The 27,299-nt window shown below is 35.2% G+C and overlaps 1 protein-coding gene across 6 annotated transcripts in view; it reads right to left on the bottom strand.

The window, feature by feature from the left end:
- Positions 1-27,299, bottom strand: part of Chinmo (Chronologically inappropriate morphogenesis) — a 93,201-nt gene that overhangs the window by 21,403 nt on the left and 44,499 nt on the right. For 3 of the 6 annotated variants that reach the window (XM_021341306.3, XM_049835886.2, XM_064035011.1), the window contains exon 2: positions 3,515-3,660. In XM_021341306.3, the coding sequence (XP_021196981.3) occupies positions 3,515-3,660 (146 nt within the window). Of the gene's footprint in view, positions 1-3,514; positions 3,661-5,573; positions 5,951-21,210; positions 21,713-23,564; positions 23,581-27,299 lie in introns of those variants that run through there. The other 3 variants (XM_064035010.1, XM_064035009.1, XM_021341313.3) reach the window with 3 other exon arrangements.

Here is a 27,299-nt window from a genome sequence, read left to right as displayed (position 1 = left end):
TTAAAAGAAACCGCATGAAAATCGGTTGCGTAGTGTTGAAGATTTAAGCGTACAAAGGGATATAGGGACACAAAAAGCGACTTTGTTTTATACTATGTAGTGATGATGAAGTGATTATATTTATTTATGTTTAGGCAGATTTCTCTTTGACTGAAAAATCAACAGATACATATGTTAACGTAATCCGTATGTGGTACAGTAGAGAAAAGCTGGCAAAGATTAACGTAAAATATGAGTTGTATTGTCAGGGGACTTATGTTGGTAGCCTCTAATTAGGATAGGTTCCCCCAACTCCCTTTCCCTTCAAAGGGACAACTGCAGGATTATAATTAGGGGAAAGAACGGGTTGCACTTACTTGCTAAATAATTACACGTTGGATGTGACGCATATCTAAAGTGTAGTCATGTTAATGACCTCAGAAGTTTCTTGAATTAAATAATATCGGCTTAGTATTTGCGTGACTACGAGCTGGAAAGCAGCCTTTCTCCATTTGATATGAATCACAAAAAAATGATTGCAAGTTTTTAAACAAATCATTTTTTTCCTGTAACTTAATTTTATATTTGCCATCTGTTGGTTTCATCAAGACCTTTGACCTAAGAGCCCTCCAGCCCCAAGTCCATGTAAGCGGCTTATTATGACCTAACCTTTGCTGTCACATGCAGACTTTTATGTGATAAATTATTTATTGGTGAAACATTTTCAACTTTCTTGTTTTACTTTTGCTAGAAAGAGAGAAAAGCCTCTGTGAAAATACTTGCAAAGTTAAAGGGAATCTAGTAAAATCATAACATATTTTCTTTTTACATTTCCTCAATTAGAATTTTTCCATCTTAATCTTAAAAACGCTAGATTTATTTCTGTACTGTATACAGTTTAATTATCAAATAAATCAAGCTCTTAAGATAGGTAAGCATAATTTTAAAGTAGGCCTTTATGCAAGCTGTAGACAATTCAATACCTATGCATATTTAATTGCAAATCAGATCAACAAACTTTTTCACGAATCAATGTGCAACGCAAAATTACTTATAGGAAAAAAAACTTATGAATCATCGTTATAAGCGGAAACAAGTGCCGAAAAATATATAGTTAATAACAAAGTGCGTCGCATTTTCAGACTGTCTGACTAAAAGAGCAACGTATCTTATCTTACACACAAACGCATTACGTGAAAACCAGAAATACACGCATTTACAGTGCAAACATATTGTTTTTTTGAATTCATATAGATAAAACGAAATGCAGTCGTCATTTTGTTTTCAAATTCCGGCTACAATTAGATAACCCCGGTTCATTATCTCGGAACGACACGTGTAAGTTTGAAGGCCAAATTTTTGAATACTGAAATAAAATGCACTTGTTGTGTAATATGTTTTGCGACTTTTTTTTAGTATACACTACGTCTCTTACGCAGGGTTATACGTAATTACGGTGTCCATTTTATGTACAGCATGGGGAAATAAAATAATGGAAAATGTACAATCACCTATTTCCTTCTATTAGATTAGATTGAATTATGACTAAGGCATATCAAATTCTTGGAATACTAAATGACTTGATTAAATACTCACAGCACAGACTTTGCCTTGGTTTGTTTTTTGATTGTTTGTTTCATTCAAAATAGTAAACAGGCTTTGAAAATTACAATAACGATTTTTAGGTATTTTTTAAATGTGCGAGTAATTTTATTTCAGTTTCGATTCTAAACATCATAATTATTTCTTCACAAACACAAAAAAAAGTTCAAGATGTATAATATATAAATATAATATCACGCATTAACTGACAGTCATGTACTATCTGAAAACAAATTCATGGTCAAACCCGCAAAAAAGGCCAATATGCATCAGACTGGCGACCGAAAAAATTGATAATAATGTATATCGCAAACATTGCCAAAAAAATATATATTGAGGCAATTTATCGCACGACGGCGTCAACGACCTGTTTATCGCTTTAGCAAGATTTCGCGGACATGCATGTCTGTACGACATTATTGTAGGTAGGCTCTAAGTGATAAATAGTGATAATAAAATTTTCTGTTACGAAATATGTACATTAAAATAATCTGAGGGAATTTTGTGGCACCACTACTAAAATAACTTTAAGTACACGTTTCTAAACTATACTGTAGCATAGCATTTCGTTAATCATAATCAAAAGTTTTATTAGTCAACTTGCTAGATTTTGTAAAAAAAATTGCTGTCATATTATTTTCAGATAACAATACTCCAGACAACAATTCAATTCGTCTTGTTGGTATTAGTATACTTACTGAACATTGTAATTGTAATAATTACCTTTGTCTTGAACGTATTCTGAGGAAGTGTAAATTATCATCTCAAAAAGTATTGAAGTAATGACAAACCTACTCGCATAGTAACATACCTACTATATACCTAAGGGAGGTTGACGAACTAAATAAACAGTAGATAAGGTTGTCATGCAAAAATTGACTCTACGTTAGTCTATGAATCAAAAGACCTTGGTCTGGATGTCGAGGTCCTTTCAAACGTAATAACAACAAACCAAGCCAAATTAAAAACTAGAGTTTGACTAAATGATCTTTGTACTCGTAAACCAAAAATGATCATTCATGTATAAATGAAAACTGATAAAAAATTGTGGTTAAGTATAAATAGGCACTAAAAACGGAAGTGTCAAGGTTGCATAAAACATCAGCCTAGTAGTGATTACCTAGAAAATAATTATAACTAGAGTAAATCATTTAACATTTACAAGTAACAGTTCAAAAGTTTAATATTTCCGTTCTTAGTAGTTTTGAACTCTTGCTTAGTAACAAATTGAACAGAGAAAACATATGGATAATTTTTTCCTCAAGCCAAAACGTAGATGATTAAATTGATTCACGAGCTAAGAATTTCTAGCTGTATTTTATGAAGTAGGTGAGGCGAGAAGTTGATATTGAATAATAATAACTTGAATACTTTAAAAGTAGAATAGTCTGTCGATTATTTGTTGAACATCGAATTACTGCGCTACTGAAACTTTGCTTCCCGTTCAGTTGCTCTTTCCAATATTTTGCTATCTGTCGCTTCATTTCGGAATCTACGTTCCTGTCCAAAAAAAAATTCTAACACTATGTTACCGTTTCTTTAAACTGTCGTTCATCAATATCCGCATTGAAATTGAAAAACGGCATTCAAATTAGACATAAACTTAAAAGTAGAAGTATCGGTTTGTTGTGGAGTGGACCGAGGCAATTAGCGGCCTAGCGACATTTTTGTGTTAGCATCAGTTAATGATATCTATGCGCCAATGGCCTCGGCTTCTCAACACACGAGTGGAAAATGCGAATTGAACCTGTATGAAGGGTACTAATAATTGGTATGTTTCAGCAACAACGAAAAACGGTTATGGTGAAATAGGTGGAATCCCGTTTGCCATTATCCAGATTTTTTAAAACCTTGTGAAAGAAACTTTCTTCAAGTGTAAAGTTTGTGTCTTAGTTACCTAGTCTTTTTATTAGAACAAAGCATTGTCACCTACCTTCGCAGTATAGAGTGACGTCGGCGAGACTCTCCGAGTTCCACAGGTTCGCAAACGAAGTGGCGAGATTTGAACCGAAGCTGTTCCATTTTAGGCAGTACTGCTGCTGCTGGGAGTCCATACCCGGGCCGCCTCGTATACCTGCCCTGTAACAACATTAGAACATCAGTATTTGAATCAAAGTGTACGAAATAACAAAACGTCTAATAGAACCTGTAATAAACGTCTAACAGAATGAAAATGTAGCTACAATATTACGAAATCAATTTTACAAAATTTCTACGGATACGTATTTTACCCCAAATAAATACACTTTCATAAAAACGTAGTTTTAGGATATCCGGATATCGAACATAAAAGGATTAAACAGAAATACTTTCATGTAACCATGTTTTCACAAACAACAAAGTCGGGTATATCAGCTAAACCTAACGTTAAAATATTTTAGTAAAATAAAGGGTTATTTCTATAATTTCATTGTTCGAGGCTCCGTTGGGATGGCCGAAGGTCGTGGGGTGAACAACCGATGCATGATCGATGCCACCCGCCCGCTGAATACGTAATACCCTGGATTCCCACGGCTTGGTCCCGGATAATGTTAAAGGAGGGAATTTATTGAGGGCTATTGTGGGAGTGTGCCTATAGCTATCCCATGACATTTTTGTCCTTATCACTTCATATTTCCCGTTGTGCTGGTATGACATTCCAAAAGTAAGTCTTAATCTATAAGACAAACTATGTAAACCGAAATGAGAACGGTACCAACAACATTTAGTCATTTATTATGTATTAATATTAATATTGTACACGTTTATTTTTACAAAAGTAATGAAATAATGTCTAAAAATCATGGTCATATGAAACTGTTCATCTTGAACGACATTATTACTTTATAGTAAATCATGTAAGTAATTCACTGAAATGCAAGTAAGGTAACAGGTGCTGCACCTAGTTCAACAACTATCGATTGACCCGTTAACCTGTTTCCGCGCGAGTGCTGGGTTTCGAACTCACAATTAATTAATAATAGCGCTATATAATTCAAGACTTTTGTTTTCTTGTCACGTGTCAGTAATTACTGTATTTTCCTGCTTTCAGTTTTACCCTTGAGGATTGTATTAACTACGCAGTTTACATATGCTTTGGTTTCACCTTTGCATATTTACAGTAAATAAAATATATTACCTAGCTAGGTAATGCAATGTAGATATTTTGATGATTTGGCCATTTTAAATTTCCTATTTTTAGCAATAACTGAATATAGAATAAATAAATAAATAAATAAAATTATAATACCGGAATTATAATACCAAATCCATTTTACAACTAAAATGTTGTTAGAGAAATGAAAAAAAGATTTGAAAATATATTGAGAGATGAAACTGCCACCGACTAAGAATGTGGCTCATTTAACTACTAAGAGGCTAACATCCTAAAGGGTTCTTCCGACACAGTTATTAATACGAGCCCAAAAGATGTAATATTGAATATTTAAATGTATTAAAACGTGGCGAAACTACCCTTTCAGACGATAAGGATTTATTTAATAATTTTATGGAGATAAGTTAATTGCCAAATAACCCTCGCAAAATAACTGGATAAACACGTCATATACATGGAAAGCATAGGATTGAAAATAAAGATATAAGTACTTAAAATATTTATGCTTACTTAAATTTATTTAATTATAAATAAATGAAAGTGTCATCTATCCAGTGTGTTCCCATTGTCCCGTACCAGAAGACGATTTAAAATATCCAATAATAAAAACAAAAGCCAATTGATACGAAGGAAAACATTTATTTGTTTACGGGGCATACATTAAGAAGACTGAGGAAGTGCAAGGAACTAAGATCACAAATTGCACAATGAAATCATAACACGGTAAAAAATTACATAGTGAAAAAAAGAAAGACTACCCACATTTTGGCAACACACAACGAAGGTTATAGAAATCTCGAAATTCTGTTCATTGCTACTTAATCTTTTGACAAGTAAGCTACACGATATGTTACGTCAAATCTATCTGACACTAATTTGTCATTCAGCAGGTAGGTACCTTGTTTTCTTGGGTTTTTTATTCATCTTCTCTTTCTTCGGCGTCTTCTTGTATTTTTTATGATAGAAGAGTAAATGTTCCAGCTTGATGGATTTTAATTTCCTAGTTTTAGAAGTCTGTGACCTGATATTAACGTCGCACACTATGGTCGTTGAGACTTTATAAGTTTCGTTTCCTACTTCAGCGGAATGAACAATGCCGTGTTTTACATTAGCATAATTAGGTAGTCACCGAACCGTAATCCGTTTACTTAACAAAGTCCGATTCAGTCACCTTCGCGAATAACGCACTCCCGCACTCTTTACCGGAGAGTCCGGAGCAGGTTATAACGACCGTCTAACAAAGGTACGCACACTGCACCGACAGTCAATACGTTATCGATTCGATTCCCATCAGCTCTGTTACAGCCTAACTGTATATTTGCATGCGTGCAGTACGCTGAGCCAGTTAACTTTGAACCACGATGACTCTATTAGCGTCCCCTTTTAGGGGCAATTTGTAGCGTTCGTGCGGCGAGGGGTAGGCCTGGATAGGCTGGCCAAATGGAATTTCGGCTGCGACCCGGTTCCGGCATGCAGCACACGCGCAAGCGTACTAGCGGCGAGGCGAGAGAGGTGCGCGGGGGGCGGCTGCACCGAGTTGCGCAAACTGACGCAGCGGTCACTCTGCAGCCGCGCCACAGAGTAATTGAAATCGAGTCACATCAGTATCATAATAGCTTTTTTAAATGTTTTGGTGACTATTTTGTCACTAATAAGTCATTTCGTGCAACAAGTACATGTATCTAAAACAAAACTATCATACCTTAGTGTGTCTTAACAATGGATTGATCTACTTTAATTTATAGCTCTGTAACTCGACCTATTTTTAAACAGTTTATATACCTACCTCAATAAGATAATGATTTACGATCAAGATCACACGATTTTATTATAGGTACGCTATTTTAATATGGTGCAGGTTAGCTGCCTTAGTTTAATAGGTATGTGGGGTTCATATAAGCGGCAAACCCTTTAATTGTAAGTCAGACTTTCGAAGAAGAAGCTTTGACTGCATATTATGTAGATGGATTGATTCACGTAATCACTTTAAAATCAAAATTGGAACAACTGTATTGTTACTCTGTGCAATGCCCGGGCCCCTAACGGTGCTTAAACAAAGGCCTGCATCGAACAGCTCGTAACTATTGCAGTGTGTTCCCACCGCCCTTCGTCTCTCGCCCTTCCCCCTCACCTATACAACTATAGCCACATATAATCGCTGAGAACTGTACTGAAATTTGCTACGAGTTGCTACGAAATGATATTATTCGAATGTCGTGTAGTATAAATTAGGTGCTATTCCTTAAAGGCTAGATGTTTCTAAACGCAGTAGGTGGAGTTTGTGGAGTTAATTTACTTTTCGAAGATATCTGTTTCATAGTGAAAGATGTACTACACAAGATGAAGCACGTGCGTTGTACCTTATGGTAGAACGATAAAAAATCGAACTACCCATATCAATCGCCGAATTACACATAAATATGTATATTTGGGGAGTTTTATCAACATGTTACAGGCTTTTTATTTATTATTCTTTACCAACTTTTTTGCCTTACAGTCTCATGAATATCTAGCAAGAAATACAATTACGGCTCTTAAAAACTTCCTCATACACCGCCCAGCTTTCTAGGTCAACCGAGTTGAACGACGACAGTAGAAAATGCATTTAGTTATAAAGCTTGTGGCACACTGGTGGACCACGACGTCGACACCACAATCAGCATGCGTTTTATGCGACCGAACGAACGGGACTTTATGCTTTCGAAGAACACAGGATCGCAACAGCCTGAATACTATTCAAATATATTATTCTAAAACTTAACTATAAATTTGTTTTTGTTTATAATTTGTACAGGCAAGTTTTGCCTGGGAGAGGAGTATACGAACTATGTCATTTCTGTGACTGAATGGTTTCATGTCTTGTTGATATAAGTTTCTATGTAATCAAAAACTTCACGAATAAAAAAAGTTCTTCCAAAAATTTGCAGCACATGCAAATTAGGAAATCAATAGGCGAAAATTCAAATGCAGAACAATGAGTTTCTTCCGACATAAATCGATCCATGACTAATGGTCAGATAATGAGTAATAGCTTCCCTAAAAGGGGGGCCCGGAAATCCAAAACACCATTTAAATAAAATTATACTGAACACGTGCTGGTATTGCAAGCGGCGGCGGCGCCATCAAAACAAGAAGGGAATGAATTTTATAGTACTATTGTAACATTCGGAGACGCGGATTCCGTAATTTATATTGAGATTGCATAGTTAGTGACGATTGTACGATTCTACTTGCAGCAAAGAAAGGTGCGCGCTTGCATCGCAAGGTGCGGCTTTCGCGCGTGTGGACCCAGCCCTCGGATTCCTAACGCACGGCGGTGTTACGCAAGCCGGTGTCGAAATCGGACGCACTATGAGAACGGGTTTTCTAAATTCCCACACGACAACTAGATGCAATGATGAACTGCATGTTTGAATGTTTATTTTGGGTGGGTATCAAATTAATTTTAATTTAAGCAGGTGATGGAAACAGTTTGTAAGATATTAAAAGGAGGTCAGCACATTTTAATGTTTGGAATTGATTGATAGCGAAGTATAAGTACGATAGTATTCGCAAAAAAGTCACTTTTTAACGCTTTCATTGGTTTTGGAAATATGGTAATGCTGTGCTAATTAATATCCATAAAATCTGAACGTAACTAAGTAAATCTCGATATAATTATGTTCGTAAGTTATTTTTTATATACCTGGATGCAGGTCACCTCCAACAGGTATCTGTGGAGATCAAAGGGTGAGGCCTATGTTCAGCAGTGGACGTCCTATAGCTGAGATGATGATGATGATGATGAAGTTATTTTTTCTGTTCCTTAGACCAAATGCTTATTGCGCATCCCATGAGCAATAGAACTTTTTTAGAGGTAACTGTTAATTTATATTTTGTCGCCTTTATAAATGAAGCCCACGGCATTTCCAATGAGGCTGCATGTAAAATATTTCAACGCTGCATGCGTTCACTAGCTAATGATCAATACAACGTCGATAACGGATACGATTAGTAAAATATTCAACACAAAGCCCGAGTCACTTTGCATTGCAAACAAAAAAACTTTCTAATGCAACTTTTTTTTCGGCACAAAACGCGTTGTCCGCGGGTCGCGAGGCCCGTCAAAATAGAAAGTTGCATGACACGCGTTGCAATGCGTACGCGCAAGGCGAAACGCAGCGCCTCTAAAATCGTAGCAGACACGCCTATGACGCTTTAAAACTTCATCTTGCGGAGTTACACAACTAAGCATCAATATATGCCTTCTAAAAAGCTAGTTTTATTTTCTAATTTATGTTTTTTATAACAATAAAATTAAACACCGTTCAGCGACAAAAAAATACAAAATATATAGAAAAAAATACATAATAATTTTATTATTTCAATAAAAATATTAGTTTCTCATTTTACAAGTATATTGAACATTAAAACTGCCTCGTTGGTCTAGCTGTCGCAAGTGCGGCTGCTGAGCACGAGGTCTCGGGTTCGATTCCCGAGTCGGGCCGAAATCGCTTTGTGGGTTTTAGAAGACTTTCACAAGGCAGCCCGGAGCCTGGAATTTGGTGATTGATACACCCGTGCATCGGAGAGCACGTAAATGTCGGTCCTGCGCCTGATCTCTCTCCGGTCGTGTCGGATTTGCCGTCCCATCGGGTTATGAGAGTGAAGGAATAGGGAGTGCACCTGTGTCTGCGCAAATGCTTGTGCACTATAATATGTCCTGCGCAATTGGCTGATCTCCTTAAATGAGAACAGCCGCCGTAGCCGATAATCGGCTAGGAGGACATCATCATCATATTGAACATAAAAATAAAATAATTCTTTAAAAAAATGGGTAAGACAATACCTATTACCAAAATTTCGTACAAAGCAAGATAATCATCAACTCGTGCGCAGCTCTTCCTGCATATGCGTACGAACCAGTGCGTGCATTATGAAATAAGCCTTTCACTCACTGCAGTTCGAAAGCAGAGCCTTTCTCTTATATAACGGTACCACGGGATCATAGTAATCGCTAATTAGTTTATTTGACAAGCGTAATTATTAACTTTAAACATACCCAGAAAAATGTAATTATATGCAAAAGATAGTGTGACTATTTGAATAATCTTCACTTTTATCATGTTTGCAATTAATCTTTGATGTTGTAATTTACGTCACGGTTTCAAACGGTAATGTTTTTTAAGTTTAACTTGTTGTTGTCACTTATTGCATAATTATAAAATTAATCAAAGGTCTCTGTTTCTTTCTACCAAGAGTTATTGTATAAATACGTCGAGTATGCTTCGAGCAGTAACTTGTGGTAATAAAAAGGGAAACTGGCATGAAAATTATATGCGGCACGTTATCTTTGAAAACAATAAAAAAAATATCATTGTCTGGGTATGTGTCGAATTATCATATCAGATGCAAGCAGAAAAGCGGAGGGTAGAATCACAAAAGGAAGTTCTAACTGGTTTTGGAAAAGTTCCGAATAAGTTACGACGTTTGTTGCCGGCGTTTCTTTGCAAATTATTCGAAACTTGTTAAGTTTAATACGCAATTAATAAAACATACAAGCTACACCATCGTTAACTCAGATCTATCAACCAAAACAAAATTACAGACCGTTTGCATAATTACCAACTACCGATATACATTAACGGATCTAAATTCAATCGCTTGCCGTCTCGTTGTTAAACATAAATCGGCATAGCGCCTGAGAGTTTGTAAGACGCCTACCACAAACTAATTCCAAACATAATCTCAAAGAACCACCAACTATGGTTTAAAAGCTTGTTCTTAGAAAAATTATCACTGAATAATTAAAAATTAATAAATATCCGTCTTAATTTATTAACTGATAAAATCACTTAACACAAGAAGTGTTGAGTGTCTTTATTCAGGAAACACTTTTAGTCTTTCTCGTTAGTATTTTGTCAATTTTACGGATTTAATCAGTACTGCTTGATTTTTTAGAAATTACAGAGACACGTACCGAATTCCAGGTGTAATTCAAGTCTCACAAATGTCGAAACGGTTAAGGGCGACAATAAATCATCGCGCAACCAAGTACTTCTCAAAATTTATGTCTTAGTATTAAATGGCAATAAGTACCTTCGTGTTGCCCAACGCTGATAAACTAAAGGAAATTGTCTTGTCATTAATCAAATATAAGCCATTAAAAGTACCGAAAGCTATAAAAATTACGTAGCTAAACTTGTTCAGTTATTACAGCCATTCATGGATGACAACTTTCGTAGAATTGCATAATTTTTAGAATTAGATCATTTGATTTGTAGATATCTTATAACTTAATTATATTTGTCTTATTACTGTTATGATGTAACTATAAAATAACCAACTCGTTATGCCTATGTAAAAATCTGTTAATTTAATATGCATTGAACAAAGGGTAATTATTATTTAGTGTGATAAATGAGAACATCTAGGAAATTCTTCTGGCTAACTCGAAATATCGTAATTGAAATTCTGCACAGCTATTAACTTATAGAAATAAATCAATTTATTAGTAAAACCAAATAATAGTAAAGTCATAACAAAATCAATGTTTCAATTAAAACGAGTTTAGAAACATACACGGCGATTCGCTAACGGGTTAAGATTTTAAGTCTTGACCCCTCCCCGGTAGCAATTCTTTTGACAGTGTTCCTTCAGAGAATGATATTCCTTTCTTGTATTTTCTAATTCAGCAGATCACTCTGTATACCCCACAACAATTCCGCATAAAATTATTTTTTAAATAATAATACGAAGTCCATCAAGTTCCGTGTAGGGTGGCCAAACTAATGCAACAACCGGACCTCGGTCCCTTTTGTGAAGGATATAATCCTTGACCCGATTTCATGTCCGAAACCAGCTGGAAAACCAGTCCTCAGACTGTCCCACACAGGTTAAATTACTTATTGTTACCACAAAATGATAATTAGAATGTGCAAGGCAATTTTTTGTTCCGACAAAAGTTTGTTGACAACGCAATTGTTAAATTGTGTTATGCGATTTTGGGCTTTATTCAAGCAGGTGTAAAAAGATACGTTTACATTGGTTAGAACCTACATTAGGGTTATGCTTAGGAGCATCAAGATTTCTTTAGCAATCTGTGGTCCTGTGTTGGTCAAATATTGCACGTGCATTTTGTACTCATGTGGCTATTCAATCCCAGGTCAAATTAACGTGAAAAAGTGTTCATGCATGTATTTTTTTTTAAATAGGCATGATTACTTTAGGGTGATTCGGTATGTATTGAGATTATTAGTAGGCAAAGTTATGAAGTAATAATGTGATAATTATAGCTGTAAGACTGTCATAAAAAAGTTATTAACCTATTAATTGCTGATGTCGTAAAATAGCAGTATTTCATTGATTATTTATAGTTATATACTGCTAATTATGATCCACACGATGGGAATATGAACATTTTGGTGTACAATTTCTATAATTAGATATAAGGATGTTTTATACTTTGATAAACTACTGAGGTGACATGACTATCGTAATTTAACGGTAACGGTTATTTAGGTACACCACTAATTAGGTATTACATTTAAAACATGTACAACAACGCTCACGCCGCTAGAGCCAAAATCTATGATTTTCCTTGTTCATAGTTGATCAACAGAATGTATAACGGTGTTATTATTAGATTTTTAACGTCGACACTATACAATGGTATAGGTATATTTATAGTTCTATAAATTTAAAAGTTTACAAAACTATAAATGTACTTTACTAAGTGAAAGACAATACCTAAAACTTGAGGTCCCTAAGTCAGTTTGATATGTATGACTAATTAATATAAATACTTAATAAATATGAGAACCTGATTACGGTTACACGTGTAAAAGATTACCTATGTATAGTAAAATATCATTTGGACGATAAAAAGGAAATGATGATTATCAAGCACTGCAAATATTGGAGTTGATAACATTTGTTTATTCATAAATATGCATTTGCCCATATAATTATTTATCTTTTTTAATAATGCAATTAATTAAGCTTGTTATATATGTGCGTCTCTCGGTGCATTTTTAAAATCTGTTACTTGTAAAGTAATTGATTTCGCTTCAATTTAAATGGAACTCTAGAAAACAACTATTATTAATGACGATGCGATGCTTAGTAATTTGAAACATATCTACATCTTGTGTAAGTTGGACACAAGTCTTAATCAACTTATTACATCGTAAGCCCGAGGCACAACTTTATGGCACTTAATTAAATGTAAATAAAATTAACGCTAAATGTTTAATTAAAACATCTTTACATTCCTTTCAATTATTGAAGTTGAGAATGATAGACTAATTGTTTCCTTTTTGTTTGTATGTCGTAGGTCTTTGCATGTTCTTGAAAATACTGAAAGCTAATTTCAGTGTGACTTTTAATTTATTCATGACTCAACATGGCCAATGCAACACAAAAACATAGTTTAACAAATATTTCTTAAACACATTATGTACATAAGTACATCTTATTGTTTTGTATATTGATGACGTCAGCGCAATCATGCAAGGCCAAGTGAACAATCTGCTAAAGGCAGTTTATTGATCATTTTGAAACACCTGTGTAATGTCAGAAATTTAAAGTTGTGAAAATGAAAGAAAATAGCAATGTAACGTTAATGTAGCGTTTTTTTTTTTTTTTTTCTTTTTATTTTTGACTTTGTTAAAAAATATATTAGTATTCATCATAGATATGAAGGACATGTAGGTATAGTTAGGTACACAGGCCTAAAAGACCGCAGAGCCGAATATCTATTCTTTTATATAAATGTATTTCTTTATTGTCTAAGTATATATATATCTCGGATTGCAGCGGGCAAAGTCTAATACTCTTTTGTTGTTTGAAGGGAAATCTGAAAGCTTCCAACAGAGATTTGATGACTTATAACGACAAATTTATGTTCTCGGTCAAAAGGGCATATGAACGATACTGTACATGGTTGCACAATAAAAAACTAAAGACATACCACAGTCAAGTCGAAGAGCAATATAATAACCATTTTATCAAATTTAATTCCGTTGTGTATGTGCAAACGCAGCACGCCGATATTTCATACTTATGTGTTTTATTGACTCAAATAGTCAATGAGCTAACTTTTATTTAGAACCGAGACCGGTTGTCTACAAAAAACTTGCAAGGCCACAGTTGAATTCAGAGCAATGACTATAAAATAAATCAATACTTTCCTGAACCAATATTTGGCTTACCTTTTCCTTCTTCACTCCAAACTAATTCAGTGATATTACTTTATTATTTAATTTATCTATTTTTGTCAAAGCTTCAATACTTTCTTTGCTAGCTACAATTTTCTAATACATGGAGCATTCGGGATTTTTTTTGCGTGATATCTATAATTTGATTAGATTTAAGATATCTATAAACACAATAATCAATATTTCTGAATTTTTAACAACAATTGTTATTATTCGTTAGTAAAATAATTAATTACGTATTAAGTATTCAGTGCTTAAACTCATTTGATGACTCAATCCTCACTATATTAACAAAAGATTTGTACGGCTACCAAAACTCGAGTCAATTTTCGTCCTAACAATTTAAAAATTAGGGTCGATTGTCACTTGTTTCTGAGAGAACACAATAGCAGAAACAATCATGGTGAACTTTATATTAAATTCATGATCAATTACTTTGTGATGTATCGTGCGTAAGATATTATATCACTAGTATCGGTAGACATTTAGATAATTGGTTTAAGGCAAATCGTGTTAAAGGCTAGTTAATAGGTTGCCCGATTTGAAGGTAAAGTTTGCCGCCATCTTGTGTAGGGTAACAATCCAGAATAGTCAGCTAGTATATTATTATGACTTTTAAAATCGTATTAAACCATAACACAGGTACCAGTTTTCTCAAAAAAATAAGCCTAACAACAATACATACATACTTACAGCACTTTCTATCGTTGGAGCAAAGTAAAAGGAAAAACCTTACAGCAACTACAGTGGGTTGCCAAATTATTAGGGACAGTTACAAATACACGGTATTGGTAAAGTATTTGGTTTAAATTAATTATAAAAACACACTTTTTGACATAGTAAAAGCTTTAATATGATAACACAACTATTTAAGAATGATATAAAAAATATTTAAGAATAAAATAACAAAAATAAAAATTTATAAATAAATAAATGTACATGCAGAAAAATTTGTTAATATTTTGTGACGTTGCCTTTCGCCTCAATGACTGCTGCTATACGCCTGGGCATACTTTCTATGCAGTTTTTTGCACTTTCTTTTATTTTTGGGTTATGGTGCCACACATTAATAAGCTTTTCGATCAGTCTAACCTTGGTGGTTATGGTCTCCTTGGCTATTTCAGCCTTGGTGATCTCCCATAGATTTTCTATGGGGTTCATGTCAGGTGAATTTCCAGGCCAAGGCAGTACTGGGATGTTGTGGTCTGCCAGGAACTTGGTTATGCTCCTGGCTTTATGGCATGGTGCTGAATCGTGCATAAACATGAATTCTTCACCGTCTGGAAACCATTCTTCAAGTGTGGGCAACAGGCGAGTTTGTAAAACTTGCTTGTACTGGTCTTGTTTCATGGTTCCCTGGACGATGTAGAGGCGCCCAACCCCTTTGGCACTTATGACAGACCACACCATTACCTTAACTGGGTGTTTTACCCTCTCAACAATGCAGTCAGGGTGGTATTTTTCACCTGGGCGTCGTCGCACAAAGCTGCTCTTGTCGGCTAAAATCTCAAAGGATGACTCATCTGAGAAACACACCTGAAAAAAAAATTTAAGTTGTTTATATTTTTTGTTTATGCGTTCTTAATTTAGTCAACTATAAATATGGACCCTATCTGACCTTACTCCAGTCCTCGATTGTCTTATGCCGGTGCTCACGAGCCCAGGCTAGACGCTTCTTTTTCATGGCCTCTGTCAGCCTGGGTTTCTTAGCGGGACGATGTCCTGTCAGGCCTTCCTCTGCTAACCTACGCTGCACAGTTCTCTTGGATATCATTATTCCAGACTCCTGAACCATCTGGGTTAATAATCCAGCACTTTTTTTCCTGTTATCTAAACAGATATCGCGTATTTTCCGGTCAGTACGTGGAGTTGTAATGCGTTTTCTTCCGCAATGACCTTTTCTTTGGGGTGTTATTGGCTGATCCAGGTCCAAAGAAATTTTTATTTTGTTGACTGCTGACTTAGAAACACCAGCGATATCTGCTATCTGTCTTTGAGAGTGCTTGGTGTGTTGCAGAAGCGTTTTAATTTCGCTTTTCTTTTTTGGAGTCAAATCACAACCTCTACCCATGCTGAAAGGCAAAAAAAATATGAAAAAAATAAAAATATTGCAATATGTGCACGTAAAATGAAATTTCATGAATATTAAATAGTAATACTTACATTTAAAATAATTTTCAGGCACTAATACTGAAATATTTTTTGTTTAAAATTGTAAATTCGTCTTTCACTAGCACACGTCTCCAGCAAACTGTAGCACTCACTTAATTTAAAAAATTTTAGAAAATAATCCAACCATCGAAATCTCAAAAACCACTTATAATATAAAGAGTAAAGAACAGGCAAACATAAATAAAACATTTTTGTAACACCTACACCACTCAAAACTGCAGTCAAGTGCATCCAACGTGAGAAATCGACAAAAAACGTAAGTGTCCCTAATAATTTGGCAACCCACTGTACAGTTTAAATATAAGTCTGTTGACATAATACAAAGATTGTATCCATTCATAATTACGTATCTGGAAAAACCTTTATATGAATCAACGGATACTATCTTTTTACAAGTGCATCAGCAAAATGATCAACTGTAATCGTGCCTATCCAAAACGCGAACATAATTTGTATGTGTTCATAACATTTTACACATTAGGGTTAATGTCTATCTTGGGTGAAACCTAATTAAAAATATTACACTGTAGTCCCACTTCCGCGCACTTTGGTCAATTCACTAGAATAAATTGGAATGTTTCTGAAGAGTTCTTTGTTGAAAAAATTACACTCTTAAGTCAGTTAAGGCTTAGGGATTTGGATTAGTTTATAAATATTGGGAATTCATTCACGCACACAGACATCACGTACTCATAGTACATATTGCACGCGCACTAACGCAACGGCCTTGGTTGCTACGTTACGTAAGCGTCGCGCCCCAAAGGACCTCGAAGGGTGTCCTTGGTCCCCCCCTTTACACCCTCCCACCTCTCCGGGACCTAACCTAGACAAGGCCGTTCGGAAATGAAAATAATATTTGGTACATTATTAGAAAATCAGTGGGTGGTCCTTAATAAGCGTTTAAATATTCTATCACATCAAATATGTGTTTCGTGTTCCTAAGTAAATTTTGGTTACCATTTTTTTAACGTAAAGATATTAAGGGTTTATAAGTTCCAACGCAAATTTTCTATCATAGCTATATTCTACCCCGGTGCTGTTATGTCATTGATTTCAATTTTATTCAAATCTTTCTCGGGTCATCCATTTCCAAACGGCAGCAATTTCCCATGTTAATAATTCCTGATATGTACTGACTACTTAAATTCATTGCCAACTATTAGAGTAGATACCTGCACGCTGCAAACTAAAAGTTGGTCGACAGTTGAACCGATGGTTGGCAATTTTCTTTTATATACCCTATCTGTGTAATGTGCGTACTATTTGGAAATGCGTTTTGTGAGCCCAAACAAACAATCGGCGTACTAAAAGTTTGCAGTGTGCGAGTACTCTTAGCTAAACATACATATAAGAACTGGAAGCAAAACAAACTAGTTGAAAAATGAAATGAACAAGTATGATGAAGTCGTCGTGCGGTTGATCTGATTTCAAACAAATCAAAAATCAATTAAGCATCTCGAGGTTTATGATTGTTTACTCATGTAAACACTTCGGAGCTGCTTGACTAGTTTCGTTTCGGGGTTAAAAGAGCTTGCGTTTTGAAGAACTATCCTTGCTTTACCTGACAAATACTGGAAATTATTATATTAAAAATAAACAAAAGTTTAATACCAATCAGAGGAAAATTTCGAGAGCTCGAGATAATTTTATTAGAGCAAAATTTTTTTAGCAACAAATCGTGCGTGAACTGATATTGAATTTCAACGCACTGTAAAATGTAACTCAGTTCTAACTAATCACTGTTATCATTGTGCGTTGGGCTCGAGGTTATCTTTCGTTGCAAAGATACCACGTGTCTACAGATATTGTTTCTAAGCAGTTGCGTAGAACTAACACTCAATTTTAATTTCATAATGTATTTTTTCTGTTGCGCTTATCAAGAGTTCTTGAAATGTTTTTTGTTTTTAATGAGATTATGTCACTATTAGGACCTTTTTGGGTCACAAATAACCTTTGAATCCCATTTTTATATATATCCGTACCATATCAACTAAAGCTTTAGTTTTGTATGTACAGGAAGGGATTACAACTCCTAACTATCAAGGTGTATTGCTGTGCTATTATGGATTGCAAATAGAAGGTTGCGATCCAAGATCTTGCACAGTTTACAAAGGTGTAAAACCTCATGCACCATTCCAACTTCTTAATATTTTATGTCTTTCCACGAGAAACGAGATTATCTAACCATTTAACTGCATAAGCAATTACCCAGTCATCCTTAATCAGCTATTCCCTAATACATAAATTGGTGCCTAAATCTTCATACTTCATAATAAAGTATTCGACTTCAATCATGTTATAACAAAGCTAATTCACAAATAGCATACATTTCGAATCAATCGCCAAAAATCCCGAATCGACAACAGTAACGACACTGAAAGTTATTAACTACTTAGTTAGGAACCTTAAATTCAGTATTATAAGCATTGCTTCCAGATTGATAAATAAGTGACATAAAATGAGGTACCTATATGTTATTTTATGCTAATAATGTTTACAAACTTACTAGACCTAGACCAAAAAAAACATCTTGGCTAACGGCAAAGTTAAATCAAATCTTTACACAGAGTTCTAAATTCAGCGAAGCTTTTCTGCTAGAATGACCTAGTAGAAGTAGTAGGTATCAGTTTGTGACCAAGCTAATTAACTATATTGAAGCTATAAGTAAGGATTTTATAACCAAACAACTATGTATAATACAATTGGCCAAGATAACAATTCCAGACCGTTTCATACATTACTTCTGACCGAGCTTCTTTTCTCGTATTAATAAAACACTCGACGTTTCTGTTTTTGAATGGTTTAATCCAAAACAAACAGAAGACAGAAGTGTACCTGAGCAATGAATAGGAATAATCGAACCACGAGCTGTGTTCTCAGTGCGTTTGTATGAGTAAACTCTTCCTATTGGTTGTGCCTAGTCGTGCCGCGACAAATATAAAATTTGTGCGACCTTCACGGGCACATATTTAGGCATATAATGTTGCTAACTTCACTCTTAAGACGTTCAGAATAAAAGTATGTTAAGTAGTTCTCAGAAGTGATATTTATACTTATACCTAATATAATAGAAGTGAGTTTAACTAACATTGCAAAGAGTGGCATGCATACACACACCTTAAAGAAATATCGATGTCATTTAATCACGATTAGATTTTGACCTGTAATGGCGTAAACCAGTAGTTTTACTTAAATTTCTAATATTCGCGCGAGTGTCAGAAATCAATAGACTATAGAAAATAAAATAAACCTAGTTCAATCTTTAGTAATATTATAAGCACCGGGTTAAGATTGTGAGGATCTAGGAAGTAATCTTTGAAACTACTGAAGCGATTTGAAAATTGTATTACGCTTATTAGATTAAGTTACGTTAATTGTGAGTGTCATAATACGCTGTACACTAAACTAGGCGAATGTCTAATATTTACATAGGCACAGAAAAAGTCTGAATAACTGAGATGGCAGCTTTATCGTGTTTTTCATCGCTTGTCAACAGTCAATAGTATTTTAAATGTAAAATGTTGTTTTGGAATTCCTAATGTAAGCTATAAAAACAACAAGTGATCCTTCACAACGATTTAATAGTTATTATTAATCTAACACATACAATCCTTCTATACAGACTCTGAGCTGAAACTGCGATGAATTGCGGTGAAAGAATTAAGATAAACCAGGTTAGAGGTCCAAAAATTAACTGAGTATTGAACAGATGTGATGTGGAAAAAAAGTATTAAGTGACAACAATTGGATCAACAAATGAGAGACGACAAGACACATAAAGTAAGTTAGACAGTAGTTACCGGTAGTCTCAAGAAAGGCAGAAAACTAGGTATTTTAATCAAGGGTTATTATTGCGATGCCTAGACAGGTACATGGTAGAGTAGGTAGGTCAGATATAAAATAGTCGGTCCTTACAAAACACTGGTAGATGTTTTCACATTTTTGTACGAAAGCATCTATTTTTGGTGGTAGGTACTAAACGATAAATTGTTTCGGAGTTGTAAGTTTGAATTAAGTTTCTAATGAAAAATAAATAATTATCCAATTAAAATATTTTTTAATCAATGGCGATGATAGAGATAACTGCAAACTAGGAACAACGGAACAAAACTGGACAAAATGTTATGTTTACATGGGAATTGGATCTGCAAACGTTGGTATAGTAGCAACATTAACGAAGATGAAAGTCTAAGATAACCAGAATTTGTGTTTAGAATATCAATGCAACGTAGTTCAGCAACGGAGCAGAGAGGCTCTCATCAACTTTTATCATTCGCCACTGCTATAGTAAAGAATAGGAAAACAAAGCTGTATACCTGAAGGCATAAGGTTTATTTTTGAGAGGGTTTGTTGTTTGACTTAAGGTATGGCATAGACGAGAAGAACAGACATGTGCAGAAGCGCAAACACAAGGCGATCAGTTGACGTTGACCGCGGCCGGTGTCTAGGTGCTAATAGCTTGTACATGGACGGCGGCCGCACGAGGCCACTTTGACAGTTTCTATGCAAATGTTAATGCGTTGCGCGACCAGTTTTCGCCTCACAGCGGTTCCGGGCCAACTTTTGAGCGCGATTTATACGCACTCATTAATTATTAATCCTATACTTATGTAGTAAAACCGGATTTTGACGGGCTCGTTAAAAATCATGATAGAGCCCCGAAACGAGTCGGATAGTTGGGATGATGTGCGGCCTAACGCACCACATGAATCATTTTAGATAACCCACCTTCAGTTACGGATAAATGTAAGGGAACCGGTTAGCAGAGATCGCAGAAAGAATTAGTGATGCAATAACGTCGAACAAAAAGTGGGAGATACGGTTGTCTCATTATCAAGTTCAATAGCCCCGAGACGGCAGCACGTGTATGCAAAATTCAGTGACGATTGGAAACTGCGCAAAATCGTTCTCATGCACGAGCAACTTAAGGTGCAAACTGCTGTACCTCCTCGCGCGCTTAACATTTATCATATGCCGCGGGGTGTCAACGCGTATTTATCAATGACTCCGTATTGTGATACCTATTTTAAAAACTGCCAGTTGACTCCCAAATTGAGCTACGTAAACAGCATATTATCGGTATCACCATTGCTACTTCCTGATCCGGTTACACCCAAACTCCTGCTTAAAAAGAGCCGGGAGGTAGTTATCCTAGACCATACATACCTACTAAATAAAGCCAATACTTTCCTCGATTCCATGTCGCAAATTCCACAGTCCTTGTATCGTAATTAGAAAACCATTAGATCTCTATCGAGCTATGCACAAATACCATAGTTTGTTTCACTGAATGTGCGTTCACTACACTTGAGTTACACTCGTTTAGTTTAGCACCGTTCGGTCGTAGTCGCGCTTACTTCCGCATATTGCATGGCGCGTTTGCGCTCGCGCCGCTCCGTTCGCAGCCCGTATGTGTCGGTGCGCGCTTCGCTCCTAGCCGTGGGGAGCCTCGCTCGCGAATGCGACCGCCGAAAACTCTTCACGCCGGCCGAATGCAGAAAATTCGGACGCGCTGAGTGGGGGACGCTCTACGACTATCCGAAACTTGCGCGCGTACGTGCAGCGCTTCGCTATGAAAAAATCCAAGGTTAACGCGCGCTGCCAAAAAAAGACGCACGCAAAATGAAAAAAGACGGCTAGAGCGGCGCCCCTCGGGGCCCTCGTGATGCAGCCGATTCTGCAAACGCGACGCCTCACTGCCGCATTCGTAGATTTTTCTTGATCACATACCGCACACACTCGCACTGCGTGGAGTGAGAATAGGCGGCGCGTAGATTGACCAGTTTGAGCACATCTAGGCGATGTATTATGTTTTGCAGGCTATTGACATTACGTACACAGAAGCGAACGTGTAGTGATTTATATTGTCTTAATACATGTTCAAAGAATCTGTTAAGTATTATTATGCATGCCGAACCTTTTTCAATATTGACAAACTTGTGTCGCCGATTTAAAGAGCCTAGTTTGGTCTTTAATTCATTAAGTATTTAAAATAATGTAGGAAAATGTAAAATTTCAACAGTCAACAGTTGGTAATAAAATACATATTTTATCTACATATATACATTTTGGTTTAATAGCATTGTGCAAATGTGACATACTAGCTATGTCGACTTCCACACAATCCATCCATGGTTTCTTTGGTCGTCCCTTTCTACTATATCCATCCATTTTAATGCTCGTCACCTTCCTGACATTTTGTTGTGTCCTCTTACCTCCGCATCACATGCCCGTACCATGATAGCCGGTTTCCACATTAAAAACACTTTCCAAAGTCATTTACTTAGGCCCTTATCAAACTCTGTTTTATGTAGAGTGGTCGTTGGAAGAACAGGGGCCCGATTCTCCTAATTTTACTTAAGCGACATACGATTCGATTCGACTGAGATCCAATCCCGACTCGATTACGATTGAAGCGTATGTGGCATTCAGCTATTTTTTTCTTTTAAATAAACGTTTTTATCCTTTTCTGTCATTCAATAATGAATCACTTTGGTCTGCAAATGATTTACGATTGCAATATTATTGTAGAACAAACTACTGTATAGAACAAAATCACCAAAATAGCAGACCAATCGAAAACCAATTCAATGACGTTGGAATACGATTGGTCTTTTATTAGTAGCAGAATGCCCGATATGGTTAAAACTGCTATTGCGATCATATTGCGATTCGATTTCTATTATATTCTGACATTATTAACTTAGGAAAATCGGGGCCAAACGGTAGAAATCGGATAAGACAGCAAGCGCCACTGCTACCAAGATCCAAGGATACAGTGATGTGTTTATCATTCGTGCGTTATAAACTCTGGTAGGCGGGTATAGATATAAGCCTAGCTATGTTGAGGTGAACTTGCGACTGCAAACTTGCCTAACTAACTTCCTCAACCCTGTTACCTGAGCAACCCGATACCCTGGTTGGACTTTCTGTTTTCTGAATATGACGATGAAATTAAACCCGAGAAACATATTCCAGACCACGATTAATTTACTAATTCTACGCATCTATATTCCAGACAGCCACAGTTTTTTTTCTAACGTAGGTAACCGCACCTTCATGAAGCCTACGGCAGTACAGATAAAAAAACAAGCTAACCACTATCCAAGAATATCCGCGTCCATCCACTCGTAATCAAATGCAACAAGCCGTACTATTCAAGGCATACGAATACAAAGTCTATTCGAAAAGAAATATCTCAGAACCACTACTGGATTATAGCAACAGCAAATAATTTGTTTGCACATCAATCTTATGGTCATCTCAAGGATCAATCAAAAGGTCTTAACTCGGCGTTTTGATTTATCTAAAGGTGGATTGGTTGGACACAAAATTTTATAAAATTTTGTAACTGAGGGAGGCACTTCAGTTATTGAAAAGTATCTACATATTTCTAGTCTACGTTATATAAACTACGGTCACACTATAACATTAATGCCACATGTCCAGACCATCGGATCATGCATTTTGCATTACATTCATCTTTTCATCAATATTCTATCACTTAATTAAATTCTTACCTTTTCATTATTAAATAGCCTGTGGTTCGGACATGTGAAACAAAATATTTTTGTTTATATTAATTGTTCTTCACAATTGACATGCACGAAACATAAATGCGTACAAGAAATGTTCACTAACTTTTTTTAACATATAATGCACATGCATTAGATAAGCAAAACCTAATGGAAATAATCGGAACATTGTGCAACTAATCACTGCATTTTTATACTACTTGTTCCCGAAACCCTTCGACAGATGTCTTGTAGAGAAACATAACCTATATATATTTTTTTAATTACGTGTATCAAAAATAAGTGCAAGGATTTGGTTTACATAACTTATATTATAATGTACACATAATAATACTTGAGGGTTTTTTTGCATCTGACAAGACTTTGTGCGAAAGTAACTCTGTCTGTCTATTACGCTTTCACGTCTTAACCACTGAACTGATTTTAATAAAATTTGGTACAGAGATGGAACCTTTGAACCGTTGACCTTGAAAAAGAACATAAGATAGTTTTTATCCCGGACTTTTGAAGAATTCTCTCGGAAACGCGATATAACCGAACTCTACGGCGAAAGAGTAAATACTTATAACAACTAAAAAAATACAGTAAATTGGTTTATCTTGAAACCCAAACAATAAACTTGAAAGTAACCATTTCCTACGTGTTTTAATTTCACCGAAATAGAGTGCAAAATAAGTGCTCGAATTTGAACAGTAGTCTGAAGATAAGCTTCACTCGCTTGCAATGAAAGGGAATAACTTAGTCCTTTTTGTTTAGCCAATAAAACTATTGTTATGTTAATCTAATGATGTGCAATGCCATAGAGAATAAAAACAAATTGGGCGCCGACTAGTATCGTTATCACAGCGTCGTTTGACAAGGACACGTGAGTTGTGATATCGTGTAGTATTAGGATACGGGATGTGCGTAACACGCACTATATTTTGGTATGAGATATACCAAAATATAGTATGGACTATGAATTAGGATAAGCAGGGCTTTATTTTATTTTTGTATACCTACGGTTACTCTTTATTACATACACCATTTACATACACAAATATAAAATATTAAACATGAAATTGATTTGGTTTCACGAGATACCTTTTCAATGTGTTCTTAAAGAAATAAATAGTAAACGTGATTTAATATTTACAAGCAATTAACAGTATCTATTAAATACTTACTACCTTAAACTATAAAATTTAAAAAAATACAAATAGAAAAGTTCCAACTAAGTAACAATGCGCGCAACAGTGTTCCAGTGACTGAATAAAGCAAAAACTCTACCGCGACCGATCTATAAAAACATTTCCTAAAACACGTCATCGCTGGAAAAAAGTGCATCCAAGAATATGACGTCACGTTCCTACGTTTCCTACTAATAGAAAATTATAGACCAAGAAATTTCATATTTAAGAAACTTTGCTACTAGTAGGTAAGTACAGACTACGGACGCCATATATTTTCTTACTTCATATAAAATACATGGTCAGTCCAAACTTTTATTTCGTAATGTGGCTATTATCACGAGTCATTTTGGAAGCAAAACACTTCTTGAATTAAATAAAGTAGCAAATAAAGATATTGATTAAATGTTTCAGAAGTGGTCAATGCTTAAAATATATGATCATTTTCTGTTTCTTTGAATTAAGATAGTGATGTATTAGAATTGTCTGTGATAAAACTTCGTATGTTTTATACAGCCTGTATTACCGCGAAGCTTACGACATTCTTGCATGGCTATCTTATCAGCGTGAGGTACGCACATTGATTACATGGCTGCATCGTATACACTTTATCATTTCGACTAATGCTACAAAAAATACAAAAATTAGAAGATATATTGTTTAACAGAATATCAGATATAAACTACGTACTCATATTTTTCTTCTTTACAAAATGCTCTTTTGACGTTTATGAAGATTTTATTATGTTCCTAAACTTTATACGTAATCATCTTGTGAAATGGGACATAAGAAAAAATATTCCAGTAAATAATTACTTTCAATCTCGAAAAACATAACCATGAATATTATAATTACTTATTACAAGAGCAGAATAATACACGTGCTCAAATTTGGGCCGTCCATGTTTTTTTTTTCGGGTACCTACGCTTTGCCTAGTTATTGCTTACACGTGCCTACCCCCTATCCCAAAGCCTCCCCCGACCCTTATCGATCAAAAATGTTTGCAATTAGTATAATAATTTCCTATGTAACTATTATCTTTTAAATTCCAATAACTAATTGTTAGTTGTTTGATTAAGGGCTTTTTTTAGGGGTTCGTACCTAATAAATACGTAAAAATGTCTATCTTTGATGTCTCTGGTGACTATGTGAAAAAAGATACATCATTTATTCAACAGAAAACGTAGATTCAAATTTTGACTGGAAATAAAAAAAGATGAAATATGTAAAGGTGTTCCTTGCCAAAATTGTTTTTCCCAAAGGTATACGCAAAAATCTAAAATCACTTGTAATTAATCTTACAAATCGAGTCTATTTTTAGTGGCACTGAAACTACAAATTGATATCCCTTCTTATTATGAAAGGTTTGTTGTGTATTAATTGCTTCCAACGAATTGTTTATAATTCAAAATATCACATTAAATTCGATGCATAATAATGATCTCGCGGACGAAAATCTAATTCTTGTACCTAACTATAACTCCTGCATTACACATCCCCCAACACTGAGTAGCCATTAGCGCAATTTTGACGGATGAAAGTGTATTTTATCAGGTTTCATGTGTCCTCATGTTGAGTTATATTTTAGTATGTAATATTATTTTTTAACGAACTCCAAAAGAAGGAGAAATTTCTCGATTAAGTTGTGGCTTTAATATTTATTATTCTATATAATTCGAATGCTATTTGAATATTGCGAACAGGTTATATTTTATTGCTGTATCCATTTTCCGCAAAAAACATTGAACACAACAAATACATATTTTTTACAAGTACAAAAATAATAAAGGGGGAAATATTTGAAAATTATTTTATTGTCTGATTTGAGTGAAAGGAAATCGATTCAGCACCTCGATCTTCTAGTTTGACCTGCTGTAAATGTAATCAGTGGAATCATGCCTACCCCGCTTCTACTTCCAAAAGCCCCCCCACCCCTAACCGCCACTGATTGGCTGACGAGACTAATTGACAGGTGATCGTACTCTTTGGACCTTTTGTACATTATACGTTCTGAGTCTTTGTGTGCCTTCGTGTAATAAATAACTACCTTAAGATAATATTTATAACATTTTATATTAGGTACGCTAAATGTTAAAAAAAAAATAATATTACCTACTTAGGTAATAAATATCAATTAGCCAAAGTCAAAACGTCAATAATGAATGAGCCTGGAACTTACAACACAGGGAATCCTAGTGTGAGTTTCAGGCATCATGTTTGAAAAGAAGCCTTTAGAGACTTAGCGAGCCTCTCGTATAAAATTAGATACCAATGCCACCAAGTGACATTAACGCATTTTGAACGCACAAAAAACGCATTATAGAGTTACATATCATAAAGCAAAACGAGTTTGTATTTATGCACGCAAAAAAAAGTTCAATACTACCAAACTGGCAGAATTTAAAATTCATCTCAAGCAAAACTAAAATTGACTCTTCATCCCAAACTCGGTCAAAGTCTCTTTTTTTAACTTTCAAAAACTAAATTTAATTTCCAAGTTAAATAATGCTCATTGGGAGTGCGTTTCAGATTAACTAGGCTCGTATTTTAC

This window comes from Helicoverpa armigera, chromosome 6 (genome assembly GCF_030705265.1).
Source record: "Helicoverpa armigera isolate CAAS_96S chromosome 6, ASM3070526v1, whole genome shotgun sequence".
NCBI lineage: Eukaryota > Metazoa > Arthropoda > Insecta > Lepidoptera > Noctuidae > Helicoverpa > Helicoverpa armigera.
The sequence above is the reverse complement of the archived record's forward strand: the minus strand, read 5'-3'. Positions and strand labels throughout refer to the sequence as shown.